Source organism: Balearica regulorum, chromosome 5, assembly GCF_011004875.1.
Source record: "Balearica regulorum gibbericeps isolate bBalReg1 chromosome 5, bBalReg1.pri, whole genome shotgun sequence".
NCBI classification, from domain to species: domain Eukaryota; kingdom Metazoa; phylum Chordata; class Aves; order Gruiformes; family Gruidae; genus Balearica; species Balearica regulorum.
Window position 1 is genome coordinate 60216949 of NC_046188.1, and position 27083 is coordinate 60244031.

Consider the following 27083-nt stretch of genomic DNA (forward strand, 5'->3'; position numbering starts at 1 on the left):
GGAGTGCAGAAAAAATGTTTGCTATCAGGCTGTAGAGTTGAGGAAACTGTGATTCTACATCTCTGTCTTGTTGGAAGTTAATGGGAGCGTAGGAACAAACTTGGAGAGCTTATTTCACAGATAACATCGAGGTTTGCTAAAAATGCTTTTAATGCAAAACTGAAATGATCTCACTTTCTCCCAATGAAATTGCTGATAATGCAAATAACTGTCCTTTTAAAGAATGATTAAAGGCATGATATATTAAGTTTTAGCTTCTAGCAGAAAATACAGAGTCAGCCTGCTTCCTATCCAGTGAAACTCAATGACAGTGGAGAAGTCTGCACAGTATGAAGTGTTTCAAGTCTGAACAGCAAATCTTAAGTCAGTTGTAGGGAAACCGAAAGGAAAGTGCAAGGAAAGATATCTCTTTTTTTTTTTTGTGATAAAAGTGACCTTCTGTAAAGCTGATCAGTAGTACAGAAAAATGCCTCTTTATACTTACTGCATGTATTAAAATGTCTTTAATATGTCTTATGAAAGCAAGGAAAACATCTAACAAAAGCTAAATCTAACATGGCAAGTTGGTGGACAAGAGCTGTAGGTAGAGACTTAAATTGGAATGATGCATCTCACCAGCTGTTAATGCTTTCTGATTGATTAAAAAGCAGTACCAGCCTAATTCACAAACTTGATTCATACTGGATTAAGGTGTTGCCAAACTCAATTAGGCACATCTAGGGGGGACAAAGCAGTAAGTTTGAGAAAGTTTCAATGCTACTCATGAGAAAAGCTGTGAAAATACTTTCTAGTGTGGAAGAGTCTGCAAGTTCTGCATCTATTTACCACACAGACACCCCTCAAAAATTTGAAGCAGCTTGCTTGCCAGGTTTGATCTTTACCTCTGAGGCTGGCAGATCAAGCCACTTGCACATGGGCATCGCTCAAGTACTCCATCAGGTTCCAGTTCCCAGGTGATAAGGTTGAGGAGTCTGTTTGAAGGATCATGGCAGGGTTCGCCTTCTTCAGGTAATGGAGTGCACACAGGAAACAGGAGTTCTGCATGACAGTAAATTAATTTTATGAGAAGTCGTTAACTGAGATGACCTAATCTTTAAGTCTACATGCAAGATATAAAAAGACAGACTTGGTCTCTTTTTAAGTCCCCTTACATATTGGGACAATGTAACTTAATGTTCTTTCCACTAGGTGGTAGTAAGACATTTGAAGTTTATGCTTAATGTGTAAGATCAACTCCTGCTTCTTCATGAAGAGACTGCTGTCAATACAGTAGTACTGCACAACTCCATCCCTTGGAGACTAAAAGATTACTAACATTACAGTAAATATTTTGCAATGCATAGCATTAATGGCTTAAAATCTGAATAAATCTCTCCATTTTCGAACTCCCTCTTATTTGTCCTATTTTTTGCAGAAGTTACAAATACAGAGCAATTGTTCAGAGACTAAATAATGAGGTTACAAGAACTAACACTCAGCCATTTAATTTGTTAAAGTAATGCTACAATAGGCAAAGCTGTCTGGTATTTGGGGCTTAGCACCCTTGTTTCTGCATGGGAGTGAATTTCAACCCGTGTAAGAAATTATTTAGAAGGATATGTTGTTTGGATTTCCTGATACTAGTAACTTACAGTGTCAGTCTTAAATTCAGCTCTTCCAGATGTTCCTATCAAACCTCCCTTCCTCCTCTTGTCTTCATTCACCTCACTTTTTGTGGTATGGTAGGATAAAATATGTGAATAGTTCAGAATTTAAATTTTTAAAACAGGCTTGGTCAAAATATGTGTGTGTGTGTATACACAGACACACATGGTTTAATATGTATGACTTATCAATTCCTAATTCAGAATCAGATTATATCTTAAGTAGCGAATGCTCCATAGTTTACTATAGTTTTATATTTAAAAAGTATAAAGGTGAAGACAGTCTAATCTTTGAGGACAACCTTTCGTGATATTCTAGTGATGGAGAAAGGCCTTGAGGTTAGGCCAAACCTGAAAAACCCTAAAGCACTGCTAAGGCTGACACTATAGAGAATAATAGTCCATTGCTATTAATAAATAGCTCTATTTAAAGTTTTAATAATAGCATTCCATCAATATTCTTATTTACTGTATTGTTCCTTCCTGAGTTACAGGTTTGTACTAAATTTCATTTCAGGCCAAGCGCTAACGTATGCTCAAGTTAGTGTGAATGCCTTATGCAGCTGAAATAGTGGAGACACAGCTGCTTTGGATCCCGCAGGACATCAGGGCGACAGAAGCAGTATTGCCCTCACAGTAGGCTAGCCTACTGCTACTAACACCAATGGATGTAAATTACTGATTTACTCATCTCTACAGCATGAGCAGAGATTCAGATTCCTGCATGGTAATATTTTTAAAGTGCTCTTGCTGTCTCATTTCAGAATCGGAGTGCAAAGAAGCCTCTAACAGAGCTTGGCAAAACCTATAAATGCTTTAGGCAGGAACCTGATGAAGGGGAAAATAGAACTGCTCTAACCAAAACTTGCTGAAACCAAACTTAACACCAAAGGTCCGCTATGTAATGCTCAAAATTAACAAGGAAAAGCTGAGCAGGCGCATGTGCCTTCAAATGGTGTTGAGCTTTCTCCTTTGTTTCCCTGACATGCCCTAGCAGCCTGATCCACCAGCAGGCTGACGGCGGGACAGGCCCCCCAACTGTCAGCAAAGGTACAAGATCACCCCTTGCTCAGAGCAAGAGCCAGGAAAAAAGCTATCTAGAAAAGTATCTACCTGGTGTAGAAAGATGGTTGTAATTGTATCCTGTCACTACAAAATTAAGGTGAACTCTGATATAAGCAGTGAGGAACCTGTGGGTATGAAACAGTAGAAGAAGTTGGGCCCTGACCAGGCAGGATTTAGAACTGATTTCAGGCCTGACACCTTCTCCTCCTCTCCTAACTTCTGTAAATCAAGTTTCACATATCCATGTGGACTGGCAACATAAATAATGTGGAACATCATTCTTCTACGTATCTTGGCTGTCCGGTCAGTATTGCATAGCATGGCGCCCTGGAAGGCTTATATAAAACTCATGAGTATGAGATACCTCAGCGGTCTGATTCTGATGGCCTGCTTGCTGATACGAAGGAAAAGCCACTTTCTGTAATCTCATTAATCTATTTTGTGTATTTTTAATTCTCTTTTTTTTGCTCTGTTGCGTGAAAATTTGATACAGAGCTCTGCTACTTTTTAATGACTGAGACTCTCCCTTAGAAACAGTAGATTTTTGTGCTTCTCATGCACATCTCTAGTGTGCAATAGGTTTTTTCTTTAACCATTGCACACGTCACTTGTTTCTCCTAATTTTATTAAAGTTTATAATGAAGTTGACGTGGTGTGCTCCATAGGCCAAGGGAGAATGACCTATTGATTCTGTAGAGATTTAACGACTTCACCTGGGCAAAAGAGCTAAATATTAACACTCTTGTATGATAAAATGAACAGGATAAAAAGCAAAACTTCTGTACCTTTCTGGAAAGCACAGCACATTCCAGGGTTGCAGTCATGTTGGTTCTCACAAATGGTGCCGTTCTCTCCTTTTGAAGTGGCTTTCCTACACTCGCCCCAAACGCAAAGCTGGTCTCCACAGCATTCAACATCCCGTGAGCAGTGCTTGCAAATGGAAAGAGCACGTGACAAAACTGTCACTCTAGCACTAATTTCATATAGTGACAGCCAAACATATTAGACCCTGGTCCTGAAGATAACTGCATATATGTGCTTTAAATATATGCTGTTGTTTAAACAGAACTGCTTCGAGCACACATAGAACTATTTGCCAGACAGGAACCTCTGCAGCGGTGTAACAGCACTCTTTCTATACTATTATACTTTCAAGCTTACAAAACCTGAATTCTTATTTTACCATTTACATGAAAATTGATCAGTGGCCAGACATCCTAATGTATAACATGGATTTCAAGACAGCCTTTTGCAATCAAGGGAAACAAAAATTAATAAATGAAACACTATCAATGGAAAACACTACTGATTTTTTTTTCCATTGTTAAATGCAGTCAGGAATTTACAATTTGTTCAGAAGGATTGCTTTCAAAGAGCAAAGTAAAAAGTTCTTACTAAAATCCAATTTTTAGTTGTAATAAGAACCAGACCTCATTTGTAGCCAAGAATCTTTGAAAAAAAATCTCTTTGAAAATCAGAAATGCAAATCTCTAACTAGAGATAGCTTTGTATGACAATTGTCCCAGTGTTTCAACTATACACAGCTAATAAATCAACCTGATAAAAATGGTGTGTCACTTTGTTTCTTTTTTTTAGGTAGTTTGATTAACATCTTAAAAATTCCTACTAGGTCAGCACTTTAACAGCTTTCTTCTGTCTGTGTAAAGGCCTGTCTGGGCAGCCACACAAAATCAGAATTTCTTTTCCAGTGGATCCCACAAGAAGTGCTTAACATAGGGCTAGAAGTAGGACTATGCTAGCACTATTAAGACCTGCTAATTCAAAAGAAAAATGCTTTGTAATTGTGGGGGTTCTAGGTCAGGGAATTGATCCCACCACCTTCACTCTGAGCTCACTTTATAACAGGAGTGCAGCTAGGACCCAATTTTTAATTTCTCTATCCTACAAATGTTCTATTGAGGACTGCACAGAAAAGGGGGGGAGAACGGGTGTTAGGTCATCCCAATCTTGATTTTTAATTATTCCATGTTAACATGAAAAATTATCAGTTTAACATTTTCTAAAATATGAAGAATAAGCTTTCTTAATGACACTTGAGCATATGTTCAGGACTTGCGTTTAAACAAGCATTCAGTCCACTGAAGTCAATAGAGCTCCCTGAAGTTACCAAGTATTTAAATAATTTCAGGAACAGCCTGGTGCTTTTAGATTATAATAATCCTATTGACTATGTGACTTTACAGCAAGGTTTGCTTGCTTGTAGACCTAACTCTCTGCAAATGCTTTGCAGAATGAATTTGTTTCACAGAGGCTATCAGCAGAACTTGGGTGACAAGGGACAGTCAGATAAAAGGCTGTTCTTAAACTGGATTTCCACCACAGAAAAAGCCTGAACTTCTCAGGCACCTATCACCTACACAAGAGAATCTAACCACAGCTACTACCAAGAACATTTATCTTTTAGCTCAAAAGAGAAGAATTTACTGCTTCCTGAGGTTCACTGATTCAAATAATGTAAATGATCCATGCAAGAGGCTCATTTACAGTAACAATTGCACTACAACATTGTACAAGTTGTCAACAAAGGGAAGAGCTCAGACTGCTGCAATTCTCTTTGTGAATCAAGAGCTGGAAATGACCAGCTGTCAGCTGAGCCTTTGGAGATGGCACAGTATTTCCTTTTTGCCCATTCCACTGGCAACCTACAGTGTGTTAGTTTACGCTCTCCTTAGGCCACCTAACAAGTCAAGCTTGAGTCAGGAGGAGCAGAGAGCAGGTTTTAAAACATATGAGAACAGAAACCTTAAAACTTAGTTGTGTTAACAGGAAGAAAAAACCCCAACCACCCAAAACACTCTACACATTTTTTAACCTCATGCAGAAGGCTTTGCATCTTCTTTTCTATCAATTTTGACTTGCTGACATTAGCAACAATAACTTAAATATATTGAGTTTCTAAAGACCACATAAAATCACATGTCATTGAGGACTTACTGTATGCTGGGTTTTACAGAGCTGACATTTGTATTCAAAGGTGGAGAACTGGCAATATTTCCCTATTTCACAGTCTTCGTCAATGATACACTCCTGAAGAAAAGGATAAAAGTGTGATTTGCCACTGTGTGACAGAAATCCATGCCTCTTCTTGAAATACTAGGTGGTCTTGATTGATTGTATTTCTTATTTGGGAACCAAGAAAAAAAGCTTGCTTTGGTTCTTTGTACAACCACAGTTCTGTAATAGAACAATGCTATCTCCCTGGCATACCAAAGTATTGTGGCCTCAAAGTAGCTTCACTTCTTGTATAAATATTAGTACCAGCAACCTCAAGAAAAGAAATTATCTTGTTCTGTAGGCATTTGGGTTTGGTGGTGTTTTGGGGGTTTTTTGGGGGGAAGGGAGGGTGTTTGGGGTTGCTTTTTTTGGTGTGGGGGGAGGTAGCTGAAGACGTGTATTACATCTATTCTACTTGTATTAGAGTACAGTTGAGATTCATTACTTCTTTTTTTCAGATGGGAAGCAAGACTGAAGGAAAGAAGCTACAGTACAGCAGCTGCAGCAGCCAAGAGTATCTTTATGCTCTGTGGGAGACCATTCAGCAACAGCTTCCTTGATCCCAGGCCAGGTATGCTGTCCTCCCTCCTTTTCCCCAGCAACATTAGTGCCGACCCCAGAAACTTCACAGCATGGTTAGCTTGCCTACGCCCGCAAGGACAGCCCTAAGGGAGAAGGGAGATGTGTTTCATTTTCCTTTTAACTGCTCCTCTGCTGCCCTTTGCATGGGGCAGACAAATTCTTCTCAGAAAATCTTTGCAGTGCCTGAGCATTTTTGTCAGCAACAACTTCTGTGCTGAAAAATGCAGTGCTTCTTTCCACAGCACTGGGAACATTAAACATATCTGGGACTTTATGGTAACAGCAGGACTACCTTATAGCCAGTACTTCCAGGAAGCAGTAGATGTCGTACATCATTCGATTTCCTTTTCTTGGTTGATGGCATCTCTCTCATGTACCTATCATCATAGCCCATCAGCTGCAAGCTCACAGCTGCAAATGTCTAAATACCTACACGTGTAAATTGTAAATCCTTACTTTAATTTAATTTGAATATTGCAAAACATGCAGGAGCAGATTCTCAGCTGACATCATTCCTCTGGCATCTCCCTGCTGTCAATGGCATTAATTTACATTTAGTAACGTTCTAGCCTGTCGAAGAACGCGATTTCCACATTGCACGCTTTTGAAATACACGTAATAAACTTAGTGTTTCCTCCTCCTGCATGCAGAGCAATGCCTCATATAAGTTACCCATTTTGGCCACCTGAAATGTTTTCAAACAGTTTGATTACACAGAAGATAGAACAGAAGCCAAACAGAGTCTAGGGCCTGATTCTTTTCAAGTCAATAACATGATATTCAGGTTATCTGTTTATAATTAAGAAGCAGTCATTTCAGCTGTTTTAAGACATTAGTATCACCGGGTCTAGGCTGCTATAAATTATCGTAATGGTTTTGTATCTTCATTATTCCAGTGCAGTGTTGCTGTGGTTTAACCCAGAAGGCAGCTAAAACAACCACACAGCCATTCGCTTACTCCACCCCCAGTGGAGTGGGGAAAAGAACTGGGAAAAAAAAAAAGGTAAAACTCATTGGTTGAGATAAAGACAGTTTAATAGGACAGAAAAGGAAGATAATAATAAAAATGATAATAAGTACAATAATAGAATATACAAAACAAGTGATGCACAGCACAATTGCTCACCACCCACAGACCACTGATGCCCAGCTAGTTCCTGAGCTGCCCCCAGCCAGCTTCCCCCAAGTTATACACTGAGCATGATGTCATATGGTACGGAATATCCCTTTGGTCAGTTGGGGTCAGCTGTCCTGGCTGTGTCCCTCCCAACTCCTTGTGCACCCCCAGCCTCCTCACTAGTGGGGCAATATGAGAAGCTGAAAAGTCCTTAACTTGGTGTAAACATTGCCTAGCAACAACCAAACCATCAGTGTGTTATCAACATTATTCTCATCCTAAATCCAAAACACAGCACTATACCAGCTGCTAAGAAGAAAATTAACTCTATCCCAGCAAAAACCAGGACAAGTGTGTGTTCTGCTTGTTTGCTTTTGTGTTGCTACATAATTCAGTGGGCCAAAATCCAAATGTTATATAGTATGTTTGAGGTTTTGTGGTTCCAAGTTAGCAGTTAGCCACTTCTCTTCCTCAGCAGCCATGCCCTTTCTGGCCAATTTTTGTCTGTAGCTTTGTCAGCTGCTTTTCTGAATCCCTCTGTATAAACCATACTTAGAATAAACTATACGGTTTCATTCCTGTTCCATCCACTTTCAGGCAAACAGCCAGGTCTCAGTGTAGTCAGTTTTTCCAATTGTCCCTCTCCACAGAGAAAAAATCCTGCCATAATTGTTTTTAAGCTCATGGAATAACTCTCTCTCTCTAGCTCTAAAACCACCTAACATCAAAGTTGCAATTCTGCAGTCACTGCTTTCTCCTGCACTAATGAGTTCCCTGCCAAAAACTTCTTTTTTCCTTCTTACTGAATTGTGTCCCAGCAGTTCAGACTTCCAGTTTTATGAGGGTTTTCAGTTGGGGAAAAAAAAATCCCTTCACAGTTTTCTTTCCTGGCATGGAAAAAGCTTGCTTTCATATAGTCTCTGAAATTTTGTGCCACACTCCAAACCAACTTCCTTCACCCAGGTATTATAATCCATAATCAATGCCAAACTCGGTAATACTTACACATGCAGATATGTAACACTTTATCTTTTTTCCCTCTCTCTCTTTTTTTTTTTTATTTATTTAATCAGGCTACAGACCTTTTTAGACTACCTTGAGACACAACAGCTGCTGAACAAGGAGTAGACCTAAACATCTTCATCAGCTGCAATAGATTCTGAACTGTCAATTTTTTTCTGGAATTCAGCAAACTAAGTTATTTCTCAGAATATTTTGTCTTTGCAGAAGCAACTGTGTAAACTGAGGAGAGGGGGTGCTGGCTTCTGACATGCAGCAGAGCATACAAGTTGAGCAGATAGCTTAAAGACAGAATTAGCTACTTACAATGGTGTACCATCTCTCTGAAATCCATTACGATGTGATACCAGTTAATTTAATGAAGCAGCAAAGGACTATGCTGTTTCAGAAGTGCTAAAGAATAATTCAGAGTGAAAGCAGGATTGCCTATTTATTAATTGGTATACTAGGACCCATAAACAACAGAAAACAGGATGGAGAAGAGCATGCTATGTACTTGTAAGTACATATTCGGCATCCTGTGGGCTCTTATTAGAATATTGTACTCTGCAGTGAATATCCTGCAACACCTGAAAGCAATTTGGGGGTTAGGATCTGTTCCAAAAGCAACAGGGAAAAAAAAAAAAACAACCCCAAAACAACAAAACAGTGAAACTCATGGAAAAGGTTCCCCATCTTCTAAGACTGCTAAAACAACTGCTGCTGAAAGAAACTTCAATTTTCTTGTCTTTGGCAGATTATGCCAACGTATCATTCGCTTTTCTAAAGAATGGTTAGTCTCTACACTTGAGAACAAAGAAGTGACTGATGTTAGTGATAGTGAAGTATGGTAGTACCACAACTACCAGAAAACTGGAACAGATGCCTGAGCGTGAGATGGCACAGCAGTGTACAGGTCAGAACTGGTGTAACAGGTTTTGACAAGAGTACTCTCCTTCGGGCTGAATGTTTACATATACATGGGAAGGCACAGAAGAAAAAAGTTTTCTTACAATGTGATATGACAATCTTCACGCTCCACCCAATAGCATGCCTTTGACCTAGAAGGCACTATGGGCTATTTTGGCAGATTGTACTTGACTGGTGGAATGTAGTCAACTGTGGCATGGACCACATTATCATCTGCCCATATAACACACTAAGGGTAACAAGGGAGAAGCAAAGAATTTCTCAGTTCAAGTTATGAAAGCAGAACTACAAGGTCAGAATTAACCTACTTTCACATAGAAACCCACTTGTGTCTGCAGTGTTCATATGGATTCTGTACCTCACTATGGTAATATTTTTAATACTCTGTTTTGCTGGTGATATAGTATTGAAATTATGCTCATTTTGCTTTGCTCATTTCCCCCTCAATTCCTAATTAGCACCCTAAGTGTAGACTAGAACATATGCTCAAGTCTATTCTGATAGTGTTTGACTTTCAAAATGGAATCATTGATTTTAAATTCAAAATTGACATTTGATTTGTCTATTCCCTCTCCCCACTCCCACTCACCCTACCTCCCACATTCTCAAAAAGTCCTTGTTCAAAGATAATTTTACATAAAACTCTCTCTTCACTATTCATATTTTCATCCAGTATTTTTCAGGGACAGGCAAATGACCATCCTGAATGAGCTTTCCTTTACTTCTGGGCTCTTTACACTTTAGCTTAGAACCCAGGAAAGCAGAGGAAGGCACTGTTGATGACTTTATATACAACTTTTCAATGGTGATTAATACATTTATCAAAGCCAGACACTGAATGCTAAGGGGGGGTGGGGGGTGGGGTGGTATATGGAACAGTGAATGCCCCTGTGGGTAAGGGGCAGCTGTAGTGGAGAAATTCAGTAGCAGTTGTCTGCCAAGGTCTCTGACTGCTCTGACATGAGAACAGTACGTGGAGTCAAATGGGAGAACCACCTTTCCCCTCCTTGTGTAAGCTATATGTCCCAGTTTGCTGGCTTATTCTGATCCAGTTGTAGTTTGTGACTACAAACCTTTTGAAACTGCCTAACAGCTGAAGGAGAGGCAGGCTTTTTTTTTTTTTTTTCTGCCTTGGCACTCTCTGTACAGCTGTAAGCCAAAATAGCCATTCCAAAGTGTTCATTCCTAACCCTCTGTGGATTTCAAGTTCATAAGCCAGAAAGTATAGAGGCAAAATTCACAGACTTCAGAGAGGTGAGGAAGTTTTGCCAGGAGGGACAAAACATAGGAAGTGATGCTACAAAAGCAGTTGCTGCAACAATTAGAAAATTATTTTTAGTAACAGCCTTGGAAATGTGTGGGGGCGCCTCTCACAGTCTACTTGGACAACTACACTCCAAAAGCTTCTGTGAACAAAAAGTCCCTTTACATGTGTCTTAAAAGCTCTTGATATAAAGAAATTTCCTTTTCAAAAACCTGTAACTCAAGTAAAATTCAATGTTGTTATGGAGTAAAACTCCATAAATAGTAGCTACAGATCCTTCCCAAACAGTTCCAGAGCTCACCCAAGTGTATCTGTGAGATGATGATAATTTCAGCCATAGCTGAAGTGCTCTAGCAAAACCACTTGTTCACATTGAAACTGACATTTCTTAGCAATTAGCACTCCTAAGAGTTAATATTTACATCTGTGTTTACACATCCCCTTCCAGGTTTTGTTTTAATTTCTACAACTCATTTCACACAGGGCCGGTCTCCATTACTGCAGCAGATGGCAAAAACTGCTGAGTAGTAGGGGAAAAAAAAGAATAAAAACTGTTTTATATCCTATATATATTACATGTATTAGAAAAATGGCAAAATTACATAGAATGGAATATTGTTTTATGGAAACTACTATCATAGTTTGAATTGCAGTAGCGTTCCAGTTCCTAATCTCTTAGTTGTCTAGACAAAGTACATAATGCATTTGTCTTTAATAAGATATGAATTAATTTGCCTTGAAATACCTCAAAACCTCTGTAATACTTTCCAGCAGAGCAAACCTCTTACTGCTGTCCTGCCAAGTACATAGCACTCGTAAAAATAAGGACTACTATTAAAAAAAGACACTAAAAAGAGCAGACATGTCAGTTGCAAACTATGGTATTAGTCACATCCCAGTTCTATGTGGGAAAGTCAGCTATTTATGTGCCTGTTCAACAGGAATGTGACTTCTGAGCTCAAAACTAATAAATAAGAAAATACAAGTGACTCCCTCGGTTTTGTCTTGAACTTCTCCTTAGAACTAATCTCACCCATTTCCTTTTCCCCTGTCAAGAAAAAAGAAACATTTTAATTGGAAAAACTTTGTTCCTGGCTCTCCACATGATGCAACATGAATGAATGCAAAATATGTCTACATGACATAACTGAAGACAGCCCAAAGGCACCTGAGCTTGGCTTTATGTACCAAAAGCAACATTGCTATGTTAGCCTTAACATGCTGTCAAAAAGTCTAGGGAATTAATTGAGGCAAGTTGTAGTCACCCAATAAACTGCCTGCCACCAAACTAATGTAAGTTCTTCACCCTTTTCTACACCTTCTGCTTATTCTCACCACAAATACAGCAATCCTGTCACTGATCAGACTCTCACGCAGTTAATGTTCCAGGTCAAAAAAAAGAAATAAATAAAATGTCATATTATCCACAGCTTCAAGGAACTGAGACTTCAATGAAGAAACTACACACAAAAGTAAAAAATAAAAGATTGTTGACAAATGCCTCAGGGTAATGAGAAAAATGATGCCTAAATGCTCTAGCAGCATGGTCAAAATCTCTGTATGCCATGTAATAATTTCATGGCAGGTCACTCTGCAGAAGCAGTCACTTTACTTTCTTCCCTCACACCCTCTTTTTCTCAGTAAGCAATGTAATAATCTGATCCTAGCAAGACTACAGCCTCTGCAAATGCTCCTGAGTAGGAAACACAGTGCAAAGTACTTATTTCAATCTATTTTGCAATGGTATCAGAGGAGGCATGCTAGAAGAACTGTTCAAATTTGGTAGAAAAACCTCACAAATTATAATCTGACAGGTAATTAACTTAGTCTGGAAACTAAGAGCTATCCAACTAAGAAAGAAGCAAAGGGCTGTATATGTATATATAAATACATATATACATATATATATGCATACCACCATATATACACATTTATAGGCCCATATATTGCAGTGACTGTCTGCAATAGCAGAAGTCTCGTCTCATCCCACACATTTGCCCTAGAGCAGGCAGGACAGGTTTTAACATGAAATTTCTCTTCTCCTGTTTGTCAGGTATACCGTAGGCAGAGCAGGATGGCAGAAATTCTGTCTTCTGCAAACCTGATGCCATGCTAGACACTCAGTCCATTTTTTTTTTAAATACACAAAGACTCTATAATCTTCTATATGCATAATTAAACAGAGAAGGAAGATTGTGAAGTTGACAGTCATCTGAGACACAAAACTAATAGCCATGTGCTGCATGTTTAATTGCTCCATGTTTAGAAAAGCTTTTTCACATAGTATGAGATTATCAAATGAGGTCAAAATACTGATGCATGTTTATAAACAGTTTTCCTAATGATTTTGCAATAACCTTTGGTAACCAGAAGATGTGTGTAAAACCTTGTGGTGTAAAAGATCTTGGTTTTTATTCTAAATGTCTTGAGATACGGTAACGGTTACGGAACCACTGTAAAACTGTGCTACAAAGCTCTAAAGTGCCATTATTTCTAAGTAGTCAGTAATCATATGAAGATACAGTTTTCATGTAATTGTGTGCCCAGGGGCTGAGTTTTAACACAGGCGTCTCCTCTCTCTACAATCGGCAGCTACAAAGTTTCCATGATTCACTACCAAACTATGTAAATTTTGAAAATTTATAAAAGCAAAACAACCCAGAGTAGATGTACACAGCAAGGATGTGAAACAGCTGTGCAAAAAGAAAACAAGAATTCTGTACTTATTAGCTGTTTGCTCATCTTAGTCACTAAATTAAGAGTAGCACACAGGGTAAGATTCCAACCTGTGCCAAATCCCTCACAGAACTTATTTCAAACCCTGAACCTTATGTGCTTTATTCTTACATGATACACATTTTAGGTAGCTTACAGTTTCAACAGACTTATTTACTGTTTAAGGTGTCAACCAAAGATAATAATACTAGAACAGAAATACATGGGTAAGAATTCATCTACAATGGATTTTGCCTACAGCAGAGTTGACAGTGTGGGAGATTGCTGTTACTGTAGAGGAAAGGGAATAATTTATTTTCCATGAGCTGTAGATGGAAGAAGAAGGAGTTTAAATTACAGCAATAGAGACTTTAGAGTGAGCATAGAATCGTCTCCAGCACTTGAGGATTTTGAGAACACAAGACAAATGTCTGCCTAAGGATGGAATAGGCATCTGGGTGGTAAATGTTAACTTTTTGAGGCTTCTTCCAGACCTCCTCTTTGGGGCATTTGTTGGGATTACAATAGAGCTCCTTTTTTTTTTTTCTTTTAATTTAATTTGATTCTCTGTCTGAAATCATGTGTCTAGAGGATATCAACAACATGAGATGATGACTATTCATGAATATTCATTCCATTTCCTAAACAAACTCCAATGAAGAAGAAATAAAAAAGGGTCTTCAGCATACTCTTTTTATGCTTTATGACCTTCCAAAAAGGACATAAGAATGTGACTATATTGCAGATTTTTACCATGTATGAAGTCCAAGACAAACACCTACTAGGGGACCAAAACTTTCCCTTGCTGATGGCTATGAAATATCTTGGACATAGAAAGACTACTAATGTTTTCCTTTGCCTGACACCATGATGTCAGCCTCTCTACTTGCTGTAATATGCTTCTTTCTCCCCCTGGCATGAGCGGACTTGCTAAAGGAACAAGTTTGAGGGATTCCTCATGTGATATAAATTCACAGAACAGGCTCCGAGTCATTTCCAGACTGAATAACAAGTAAACAAATCCAAAACTCCCTGCATATCTTTTTACCAATTATGCTATATTATGTTACTAATTGGAAGGGAGAAGTGGACTCATTATTGAGGTAAGAATTGGGACAGGTAGAAAAGCTGGAGGGGGGTTCTCTCTATAAGCTGCAGTAGCAAACAACCATGATTTGACAGCTAATGCATTCACTGGTGTGGTATTCCTCAGTGCTAACTATTAAAGTGACTCCGTCCCTGAAAAGACCACGCAGATGCTCACTCCACAAAAGATGCCAAAATGCTGGTTTTGAATCAGATGGGAGGAAGGACAAAGTGAGACTTATTCAGCTGACATAGGAATGCATTTCTCAAGGGAATACATTTGAAGGCACCATTCTACAGTGCTTTTCTTCTCACATTTGCCAAATCTTTGATGAAACAGAACTAAACAGAAACAGACTTGAATTCATCACTTTCCTTCAATTTCCATGGTTTACCTTAGTAAACTGTAGTACAATACACCATCAAGCTGGACTAGTACCATCTCCTACATCTTCCTGGCCATAACAACTACACAGAAGGCCAAGCAATCACAGATGACATTCATTCTTTCTCTTCCTACTCACTGGTGTAAAACCAGTGTCATTCTACTGATTTTGATGAATCTACCCCTTCTACAGTCCAGGAAATTAGGCTCATGGTATATGGAACTATGTGTTACTGGGCCAACCTCCAGCCATGGCAAATTTGCACCATTCTGTCACCTTACATATGACAATACAGATGTAAACCAGATGCAGATTTAGTCCATTCATCTGTATCCTTTGTATCTCAATCATTCTAATATTATAACAGATGTAAATAAAAAATAAAAAGACAAAACATTTATGCTTTTTCATCTGGTACCATAGCCCGTATTTCCTAAAGCCTTTGCTACACGTTTTTACCCTACCAGCTAAAGCTTGCTGCTTAATTAGATACCATGATTTCAGCTAAAATCTCAAATAACCATCTGCTGGAGCCAGTGGATTAAACCGTGTAACCAAAACCAGTGGAAAATAATTATCTTTTGCCTTAAAGCTTTTCCTATCATGTGATTAATTTTGCTACATGGGTCTGACCAGAGGAAACATTGTTGTTGAACTTTCACTGCTGCCTAAAGACAGTCCATACTATGATCCCTTAACAGATGTCAGTAGATCACAGAATTGTCACCAGCTCACATAAAAGATTCATTCTCCTGACTGTATGTTACCATACGGAGAACATAAAAAACATTTCGTTTCTCTTAGGATAGATAGGTGGATCTAGTAGAAGCAGAAAGTAAAAGTATTTGTGGTGATTTGTTTTTATATCTCCCTACAACTTGGACATGATCTGTAAAAGACATTTGGACAGCCTTGGTTCCCTAAACTTAGCATGTTATATGTGAGAAGATTGAACTAAAACCAGTAAAAAGGTAAACAACTGCTCTTTGAGTTGCACTACTCCCTTACCGCAGCTTGTTTGCAGAAGAGTTGTACCAACCAATACACAAACAAGGAAGAAGCACATAACTGAACATGATGCATACCTCCCCACAGATGAAAAGTTTCAGACAAGCCAGAATTTATTTCCACAACTAACAAGAATGCTGTAAGCTTTAGAAGTGGTGAATTACTCTCAGATGGACCTTGATGATGCAGTGGGTGGGCACTGACTCTCTGAGAGAAAGTCTGTTTTGTAAGCTTCTAGAGATAAACTTACTGGTTTACTGTTGTGTTTTTGCTAACATAATCACTTAGAACATTGAATCAATTGTAGGCACTGTTACTATGTTACAGTAATAGCTTATTTTTAGAAAGGAGAAATTTATTCCAAGAAAATATTTCTCCCTTCAATATTTAGCTACTCAAAGGGTAAGAGTCCAGATATAGATAAAAATGGTGAGGCAGTTCTTCAGACAACTTGATTTTGTATAAAAATATTCTTTTTCTTTGGACTTTAACTGGAATAGAAATACCACATTATAGCACATGGGGATCTGGCAAATTTTAAAACAGTTCTAAAACAGGCATAGACCAGAATTACTAATGAAGAATGTTACTTTCAGAATATCAATTAGTACTACAGTTTTGTTTGCCTAACTTGACAGAAAAAAACCTTACACTAAGCTAGACCAATAGGAAATATGAAAGAAATCCTAGTCACTCTTTTGAATTTGTTTTTGTTACTGGCAAAGTAAATTTACTAAAGTTATCTGAATTACTTCAGACTCCCACTGATATAAACAAGAGCAGGATTTGATACCTTTAATTAGGAGTAACCTCTTTACTGTTGCATCAGTTACTTGCCCGTAAATCCAAGGCGCTATTTAAGACAAAAAAATATGTTATAATGATCTGTGTTCTCTGACCTTTGGTTGTTGTGTTTTCAGCTGAAACACCTGCCTGGTTTGCCTCACCTCTCAGCAAAAGGCACCTTGCTTCTCTTACTCTGATAAGGTCTAGCAGCTGTTTACACCTGCTTGTTTGTTCAGGGTCACCAAGCATATCTGAGACCATGGAAACTGCAGTCTCACTTTTCTCCACATCATGGCCATTGCAGCACTATAGTATTACAAAACCATCTTATGTTTGTACATACTATTCGTTCCTGATTCTCTGTGTGGATCCATTAACTCTCTACACGTCATTCGCTCTAAGAAAACAAGCCAACTGAGAATGGACTAAGTTCAGTAAATAAAAGATGTGGACACTGAGCTGTATGACACACACCTCAGCTGGCAATTACAGAGATTTTTCCACCTTCTTCCTCGAAGAAGTTTCTTCACGCAGGATCAGAGGCAACACATATTTTTCAAACTCCTTATGTCAGGACTTTCCATTCATTCTTTGGCTATAGTCCAGTGAACATCAGATGAACTGTAAAAACTTTGGTCTTACAGATACACTGTGACTGACAACAAGGCCATCAATCTCTCAATAGTTTTTGCTATTGCAAATGCTAAGAGGCATTTGCTGTTTATGGAGTTAGATATGAATACTCAGGGCTATGTGCACACTCCATCACACCTTTCATACAAGATGGCTATGTCCCTTGCTCTACAACTAGATTCATAACCTAAAAGTATTCCAGATTAATAAGAGGAATTCAAAATACTAATTGCAAAGTTTTTCTCATCTTTGGCTATATCCTCTTTCCCTTTGCACCCTTCTCCACATCATTTTCTACTCTAACAAACACAAGCTGCTTGTCCTCATGAGCTATTTGTACCTTTGCCTCAGCTTCATATTCTACATTGCCAAAAGCATGAAACTGAAGAGAAGGGGAAAAAAAAAAGGCGGGGGGGGGGGGGAGTTCAGTAAAATGTTCAGAATGTCTGAATCCAGCCTGGCTGAAGAGCCCTGGCTCTCTAAAACAAGCCAAGGGATGGATTTGCTTGTTTCAAAACAAGACACAGGTATTCAGGCCTCTCAGGATCACTATCAGAATACTCTTCCACTAACTGGGCTCAAAAAGCTCAACACCTAGCGTCAGTTTGCAGGGCTACTGCACATCTTTTCTAGGGGAGTAAGTGTAGACTATGAACAGATTGCTAGCATCAGACTTAAGCAAACTTAAAACATCACAAGGGCAAAACATATCACAGTGCCTTGCTGAGGTTGTGCAAGAGACTGAAAGAACTGAGGGTAGATTTGCTAGTGAAAAGCAAGAGGTGTTTTGTTTTAAAATGTAAGCTATGACTTACAAACACTCGAGACATACTGCTTTAAAAGTACCAATTCAAAAAGACAAAAGAGAGCACAACAGCATGCAGGTATTCTGCTTACAAAAGGCTAATGAAGCTACGGTTCACTTTTTTAACTCATTGCCATTGTAAGCTATTCATGCACTTGTTTCAGAAAGCTTTAGCCTATACTATAATTGTAATAATCGATCAAGTTACTGTTTAGTATATACACTTGAAAAACAGTGATGCAGTTCATTCAGGTCTCTTAATTCTCTCCTGGAGCATTAGTGAGGAAGTACAGTTTGCCTTATCTACTCCCACACTAAGAACTACCTAAAGGGTGGGCTGTTTTGAAAAGAACTGTACTAGTCAAGACATGAGTCAGGTAACAAGTTATATCAACAGAGCAGACTGGACAGTTAACAGAAAAGCAAACTAAGAGTGCTAATTAATTAAATTATTAAGTATACAAAAACTATCAGATTTAGATATTATGGGATTTTTGGCTAGACAAAGACCAGGATTTCAACCCAAGAATGCATTTAGTATGTCTATTGATAGGTTAAGGTTGTTGAGTGCAAGTCACCAGGGACTAAAAGCTCTGTGAAAAATGAAACAAAAAAATTGGATCCAAATGTAGGACTGGGATGCCCAAAACAAGTGTCTTCCCACTTATCATGCCAAAGGGAGCAGATGTCAACACCAAGATGCTGCATGTTCAATTTCCACCATCAGCTGCTCTCCTGCAGTACTGCTGATGGAAAAATTGCAATTTCCATTCCATTAATGCTTCCTTCTCAATTTTCAAAGCTTCTTTTCTATTCAGCACTGGTACGAACTCCTCTCCTGGAGCAGTATGAATCTCAAAGAGAGCCACTCCAGCATATGTGGCTGAGGACACACTTAGTAAAATCATATAAAAGTTGCTCAAAAAGGAATCAAACAGTTACTTTACCAGTTCAGGATATCTGCTAGGAAGTGGAAGCTTGGTTATGAAGTGCTACAGCTTAGCCATTTAAAACCAATTCTTCTCTAGAAAAGGGGCAAATAGAACCCCAGAAATTAACGTTTATTTCTTCTACTATTTTCTTTCTTCTTACTATTTACAGTGAGACTAAAGATAAAGGCTGAAAAACGCTTTAAATAAGGCCATTATAATAGGGATGCTATACATTCTCTCTCTACAGATACACCAGTGATCTGACTGACGGTGACTTCCAGAACCTGGGAAGTCAGCTTGTAAAAGCAGTTCCATAGTGATACAGCTCTCCCTGTCCAGAGCTGCAGGGATCCAAACAGCACCCTCTAACCATGGATATAAAGGCCTGGTATCATGAAGCATCTCTCCTAGGGACCTGAGAGTGTTTGAAATTACTTACTAACCAGCTGCTGCTGTGTTTACAGAAGGTGGGTGCCAAATACATGTGTGCTTACAGCCACACACCCACTTTTGCAGAGAAAGAGCAAGCGCCTTGCACAGACTCACACCGGAGACACCTCTCCTTACTCTCGCACAAAGAAACTTTGACCTGTACTGTGTAACTAATGAGAAGGCACAGTCATGCCCTGAAGAGCCTCTACCATCAAGGACACACAAAAGAGAACAATGGTTTTTATAGCGCCAAAGCCAAATGAGAAATGTATGATACTCTTCTAGTTCCCTGGTACACCCTCCCTAGATATCAGCATCTTTAAAAATCTCTTTCAAGAAAGACAACTGAAAGCAACCAGGTATGCTTCTATTAAAGTTTGGGGGAGGGGAGGAACCCAAACAAATGTGCTAAAAAGAAGCTGTTGCTATTGTTATTTATCCAATTAATACAGATAAGAAAAAAAAATCTTAGATACTCTAGCTTTGAATTAAAAGAGAAAGTTCATATAAAATACTACTCTAAAAACAACTGAGAAGAAATGCAACTAATCTTTGTGCAGCAAATCTTATCAGTAGCAATTTTGTTTCCTTTTATTTCTCATGCTTGCTTGTCATCAGTTAGGCTAATGTATCACACTTGAAATAGGACTAGTCAACAAGCTAGAAAACATTTTGATTTTCATATGGTAATAAAGAGTGCTGTTACTTTATCTGTGTTCTATACTTGAGCTTACTACAGGAAATACTCTATTAATTTGCAAGCTAACCAATGTTCCCAGAAGTAAATTATAGAATATTTGAGCCTTAAACCCTGGAGCAAGTGGATGTAAAATCCTGTACAGACGTAAAAACATGCAGATCCAGCTACCACTTGCCTGTATTCGGCCTCTTTAAAGATACAAGACTGTTGGATCAAAGCCTGACATCTATGCTGGTGACTGTCAGTCCTCACTGACATCTGAGAAAGTGAATGCTAGTCTGGGAATGTAAATGGCGCCTCCAAATAACGCAGCACCTCTGAAGAACTGGATTGCAGTGCCAGAAATGGCAAGCAGCCCAATTCATCTTCTGGAGACTTAAAATAATGACAGTCTTCTGGTCATCCAAATACAGTCAAGTGAGCCATTCAGTAACAAAGAACACACTCTGAAGAGAATACTCTTGTGATGCAAAGCCAAGAAGAAATACTGAGAGACAAAAGTGTATGTGTGGGGAAGATCATGCCTTATGTTTCTGTAATAGTGTATATACTTACATATATTTATATGCAATATATATATATTTGTACCTGTTTACAGGAGGACATAGGGGTGGCACAGGCACTGTGATTTAAAAAGCAGACACAACCTGTTTTCTACAAAGCTGCTTCTCCAGTGCCGAATTTCATTCCAGCCAGTATGTGGATTTATTATTGCAACAGAGACCCACCACAAGACACATCTTTGCCTACCTGTGAGGTTTTTGCATCATGTCTCAAAGCCCAAAAATGTCACTGGAAAAACTTTCAGTGATTTCAGTGACTTTTAACTCGGCTCAGAGAATAAATGTGAACTGAGGGTTGTAGGGTTCCAGTTAATCCTTATTACTGCAGTAATAAATTATATAGAGTTTACATTTCAGACCAGATGGTTTGCTGAAGTGTTTGATGAATTCTTGTATTTACCACCCAATTTTGTAGCTAAAGAGCAGGAGCTGTGGGAATCCTTAACTTTTATAAGGTAAGCATATAAACTGAACCTATGAAACAGGTTTAGCTTTCAGCATTCAGTTTCCTTACAAGCACAAAAGTTGAGCTTGTGTGATAGCATGTGCCTATTTCTTTTACTCAGCAGGTTGAAAATAAAAGTGCTGTGCTAAAGAGGCACCAGTCTGAAAGCTGGTTCTGAGTAGCATCAGAACAGAGGTCCTGTTCCCAATGGCTGGCTTCCTACAGCCTCTGCTACCAAATTTTCCATTCCCAGAACAAAATGTCAGTATCACCCTTTTCAAATGACTGATAATACTTACAGCTACAACTACACAAATCTCTTGTTGCATTATACTATACAGTAGGATAAATCACTGATGAGTATTAAGGATGTGTATTACAGAACAGCATATATTAGCTGCATTTAGAGGTCCACTGAGATAATCTCCAAACAGATTTCAAAAGGTTTCCATTTACAACTGCCCAGAGAATACAATGCCTATACATGTATTACTTTGTTGCTAACATTTAAAATAAGCAGCAAAGAAGCTTCCACCATCCAGTGGTCTGGGAAGCCTGAGGCCTGGAAAGTGACTGAAACACCCCACGATGTCACACAGCACTTAAACTATGAAAATTTATGTATATAAAAATGACCTAAGGGGCCAGTGCAAAGTTTTATGCAACTTATTTTCCCAATACTTTTGTCTTAAATTTACAAATCTAAGTAATAGTGCTTTTTAATTTTGACAAAATTTTTCTTCCACTTGGTAGACCTCTCCTTGGCAGCACACTTTTCTTGCTGTAACCCAAATTTTCCAATTCTCAATCTCATGCCATTATTCCTACAACAATAGTTCTTCACCCTTGTAGTACCTAAGTAATTCATATTCCTCCTTAATGTTTAAAGTTTTCAAGTATTTTCAGATTTACTTCTGTTAGGCATCTCTCAGTCAAATTAATATATGTGTGTTTGCCCACTCTCCTTAAATAACCAAATAAGTCTGTTGGTTGCTTTTCCCATTTAGCTTTTTCTCTAACTTGGCAACCTCTAAATAAGGTGTTTGTACCACGCGCATGCTGAAAGTTCAAAATGAGTGTGAGAGGGGAAATAAACATTAACAAACATAGGTTTTTTTCAGCAGCTGCTGCAGTAAGGATGTTGATGAAGAAAGTGCGCCCAGGACTTAAATGATTAGGAGTTAACATGATCAGTTCTGATTATGCTTACTTCATAACTGAATAAAGACTGCCACCATGAAGTTCAACAAAAATTTGTATTCAGCCCTCAAATTCTTTAGCTGGAAGACAGTTCTGGATGCAGCACTGGCTTGGTAAGTGAGGCAACCTTCCCATAATGAAAACCCAGATAATGTCACTTGATATATGAAGCTTATAAGGAACTTTGTATGATTGTTGGAGAAAGCTAACTTAGAAATATTTTTTACAGCTGTGAAGAATGGTTAGATATCACAAGCAAGCCAAATACATTATGAAACAACATCAGTGTTGTGTCACCCGTGCTAAGAAGGTTGAAAGGTTTGCCTTTGTAGATCATAACCGTATGTGCTTGAAAAAAAAATTAATTGCCATCATTACACATTTCTCATTATTAAAAAGCATTGTAGAATATATTAACACTTAGTATAAAACCAAACCACAGTTGCAATTTATTTTGTAACTTGACTTACAACCAAATCTATAAGTTTTGCCAAATAGTATAAAAAAAAGGAAGTATAGCACACACAGGTAACTTTATTTTGCTACTTGCCATTGTCACCTTTAATAGCACTATAAAAATATGAGCTGAGAGAAAACTTAGTCAGAGCATGATAGCAGAAAAGCTGCACTAATTTCAAGATTTACACCTATTAAAAATAGGAACTACCACCATAACTTTTTCTTTTTTTTTAATGTCTTATAAAATAGTTAAAGAGCTGCTTCTGTGAAAGAACTGGAAGAAATTTATTATAAAAAAGCCAAGGCATGTTAAACTAAATTAAACCACAAACTATTAGTCAGATGAAGCCAGCTATCAGAGGAAACAGTGACAAGTCCTGTCTTAGTAAGAGCATAGAAAATGTCCATTTTGGTAAGACTATAACCAAAGAAAACCTAATGGTTGTTCTAAGCAGTGGTGCATGCTGAATTTCTCATGGGACTACTGACATTCAGCAAATGTACCTGTGTTTGCAAGGCTCAGGTAAAGAATATTCTTGATCTTTTAAACTTTTTTGAGAATCCTGAAACAACCATATTTCCAGAGGGGATGGGGATTTATTGCCCTGCCCCTCTCTCTCTCCCTAAAGTGACATTTTACAACCACTTGTCCATCACTAGGTTAGGCTGAAAAGCAAATAGAGCCATATATTGTTCTACAGCCTCCTCATGATAGACTATTTGGGGGTTATTTTCCAGTGTTAAAAAAGTCTATAAAACAATTTTTGTGAAACTCAAAAGCACAGAGAGGAGATATATGAAGCCCTATTATACCAAAGGCTTATTCACACTCACTGCAAAGGGCTGTGTAGCTATCTTTGCTATTTGCGTACAATATTTACATTTGACAAATTGAATATTCAGATCAAGCACCTCAGTTAACCACAACATTAAAACTCTGCTTCCAATTCATAATATAATATTCCTAAGTTAAATTAATTAAAAAACAAAAACATTTTTGACTGCTTACCCAGAGTGGTTTTGTAGGTTTTAAAGCATTCAGAAATTTTGCTAGGTGAACTATATCACCTTCTTCTGAATGATGAACCCAAAGTATTTGTTTAATTTTCAAAAGGAAAAAGAGTGTTCACTTACATGATTTCTTTTGTTTTCTCCATCTTTGATAGATGTAATAACTGTCTCAGAAAAAACTGTTGATCCAGTTTTGTTATCTGTAACCTGATATGGCAAAAGAACAAAATATTAAACTACATTTTTATTAGTCTTTTGTTACTCTCAGTCCTACATTCTGCAATAAATAACTCACACCCACTCCCTCCTTTTTTTCCCATTTTGCTGTCACTCATATAAAATCCTAATCTGGGGAGGAAAGTAAATGACAAGTCTACCTCTTTATCTATTCAAAATGTCACTGTAATGAAGCTAACTGAGGGGGAGATGGTCAATCTTTTATGACCCATGTAATAGCTGTACCTGTGCTCTATTTTTAGCAGGCACTTTTTTCAAAACAAATTATTTCACATTAACCTTTTATGACATATGCCCCTACACAGTGATTAGGCAAGCAAATAAGATACAATAAACCCCCAAAGTAATTATTATCAGGAAAGTTTATGCTCTGAATTATCTTATTTCTCCCCAAAATGTGAAAAATTGTTTTTGTTTTTGAAGAAAAGGTGTGTAAAAACCAGCAGCTTGCTATATGTTTTCTCATACCTTATCAATTTCTTGATGAGTCTGAACAGTTTTATTACCAATTCTGGCTTCCATGTTGGACTCATTATGGTAGTTGGGAGGTAAGTTTTCGAAGTTTACCTCTGACAGTTTTTTTGCCCCTTCCTCTTCAGCTTCCATCTGCCAAATTTAAATAAACCATCTGAAAATTAGCAACAATTACACAAAAGAGAACAAGCAATGCTTCTTGTGCAGCCCTCAGTAACACCCTAATTACGTGACGCTGTTAGTACAGATCCCCCTGTATGTGAATGCTTACTCAGCTGTTTCAGGCAGTGACCACAGCAGCTCTTTTAACAGACTAGAAAAACAGGGGTGAGCTAAATCCTTGAGCTCTGGACTGTTTAAGCCAAAGTCAGTCCCTGCAAGGAAAAAGTGTGTGAAGGCTAGTGACAATTTGGCATCTGCACAGGCTGATGCTGGTCAAGAACCCACCTTTCTATTTTTCCCAGAAAACCACTATACCCTTAACACAGACTTTCTCATCTCACAAAGAAAAGAAAATATTCTGGCAGGACAGAGAGATATAGCCAAAGCCCCTTGAAGTCAACAGAAGCACTCCTACAGATCAGGGTGCATACATCCAGCATTTCATTGTCTGTTTCAGTTCCCACTGTGTTAGCCAGACAAAGACTCAACACAGAAAAGGTGTGCTCTCTGAATCAGAAAGCAGAGCAAGCTCAGCAAAAGGGTGAGTCTTGTAAACAACACAAACTCTGAGTAAGTTGTGTCCCTTTGTTATTTGCAACTGCTGTAACAGAGCTGGGAGGCCACAAGTTCAGCCAGGCTGAACAACAGAATTTTTCTGAAGACAAAATTTCTCTTTCTGGTGTGTCTGTTTATTTTAAACAACAGCTGCAAACCTTGTTAAGTGTAAAGCATTTATCTGCTAAGACACAGCTCAGACAATCCACATTTTGTGCTGCATACAGACCATTCCTCAATCCAGAACTGACTATAGGGACAGTAAAACTAGCAGAAATTTTGACTACATCCTTATTTATAACTAAGCGTATTTTCGGCATTGTACAGAATACTTTAAAAACATGATTTGCCTCAATGTGTTTGCAGTCTAAATGAAGTGGATGACAAAGGTAGATTTCAGCAACTGTCCAGAGGACAGTAAAAGTTCAGAAATTATCTAATTATAGTAAACATCCCCAGTGGGTTGTCAGTAAAAGGGTTTTTCAGAGTATGTATTTTTGAATGAGAGGAAAAGAGAACTTGGAAGGAATCATAGAATATCCTGAGTTAGAAGGGACCCGTAAGGATCATCGAGTCCAACTCCTGGCTCCACACAGGACCAGCCGAATCAGAGCATATGACCGAGAGCGTTATCCAGACTCGAACTCAGTCAAGCTCAGTGCTGTGATCACTTCCCTGGGGAGCCTGTTCCAGTGCCTGACGACCCTCTTGGTGAAGACCCTTTTCCTGATATCCAACCTAAACCTCCCCTGTTGCAGCTTCATTCTGTTCCCTCAGGTTCTGTCACTGGTCACCAGAGGGAGGAGATCAGTGCCTGCCCCTTCGCTCCCCCTCGTGAGGAAGCTGTAGGCCGCAATGAGGTCTCCCCTCAGTCTCCTCTTCTCTAGGCTGAAAAAACCAAGGGACTTCAGCCTCTCCTCATACGTCTTCCTCTCTAGACCCTCTCCTCATACATCTTACCCTCTAGGAAGATTCTAAACATGAGGGGGGGAAAGCTCAGAAGGGGAATGCAGGAGCAAGGTCTTTTGATAGCGATATGAAACAATGGGTTGGGGTCTAGACTCAGTGCCTGGCTTTGAAACAAGTCCTGTACAATTCTGGGCAAGCAGTTTGGGAGCAAGACAAGAAATTACATCAAAAGTAAGCCACTTCTCCACACGTATTTTCAGGACTGTCTTTACACCTTTGAATCCTGGTTTGGGATAACCCCTTGTGTCTTCATTCCTGCTGTACAAAGACAATAAAATAACTCTTCACTCCTCCCCTTGCCACGTACTGTTATTTTCTCCGTTGAGGATCCAGACGGACTATTTACCTGCACTTTTGCCTCACTATCTGCCTGCATTGCTGCAAGAGGGTGGCTTTCCAATGCAGCCCCCAGCGCCGCAATACAGACACACACGCAGGGCGAGTCCCGAGCCGCGGGGACGCACAGCAGCCGAAGGGAGCCGAGGTGGCGTGGGCGATGTGAGAAGCGGGGAGGGAAAGACTGCCAGCGAGAAGAAATAGTGCCAGAAGCAGAGGGAGACCTTCCCCGACAGCAGGCGGCCGCGCCGGTACCCCCCGTACCTCCCGCCTCCCCGCCTGAAAAGGGCGGCAGCACCAGGCGCGCTTACGGCGGTGAACACCGAGCTGAAAGGATTTTCGCGCTCCCCCGGCCGAGAAGCGCGCAGGTCGCCGCTTCGGGCAGCGGCTCCTCACAGGGGGGCGCGGGCAGGGCCGGCCGCTGGCTTTCTTTGTGGCACGGATCGGCCCGGCCCCGCTGAGGGGACGCGGAGAGGCGGCCGCTGACAGGAATCGACGAACGCGGGTGAGATGCTCGAGCCGCGCGGCGCTGCCCGCAGGTGCCGTGCGGCCCGGCCCGGGGAGGTGAGGGAAG

The 27083-nt window shown here is 39.2% G+C and overlaps 1 protein-coding gene and 1 long non-coding RNA gene across 5 annotated transcripts in view; one reads left to right on the forward strand and one right to left on the reverse strand.

Moving 5' to 3' along the window:
- DKK3 (dickkopf Wnt signaling pathway inhibitor 3) overlaps positions 1–27083 on the reverse strand; it is a 28140-nt gene that overhangs the window by 742 nt on the left and 315 nt on the right. Inside the window, exons 2-6 of one of the 2 annotated variants that reach the window (XM_075755201.1) lie at positions 24581–24619; positions 23900–23983; positions 5664–5756; positions 3494–3638; positions 882–1038 (exon numbers count right to left, since the gene is read on the reverse strand). In XM_075755201.1, coding sequence (XP_075611316.1) covers positions 882–1038; positions 3494–3638; positions 5664–5756; positions 23900–23983; positions 24581–24619 — 518 coding nt within the window. Of the gene's footprint in view, positions 1–881; positions 1039–3493; positions 3639–5663; positions 5757–23899; positions 23984–24481; positions 24620–27083 lie in introns of both variants that reach the window. The other variant, XM_075755200.1, reaches the window with a different exon arrangement.
- LOC142602109 (uncharacterized) overlaps positions 26614–27083 on the forward strand; it is a 30170-nt gene continuing 29700 nt past the window's right edge. For all 3 annotated transcript variants that reach the window (XR_012835803.1, XR_012835802.1, XR_012835804.1), the window contains exon 1: positions 26614–27014. This is a non-coding gene — a long non-coding RNA (uncharacterized LOC142602109). The remainder of the gene's footprint in view (positions 27015–27083) is intronic.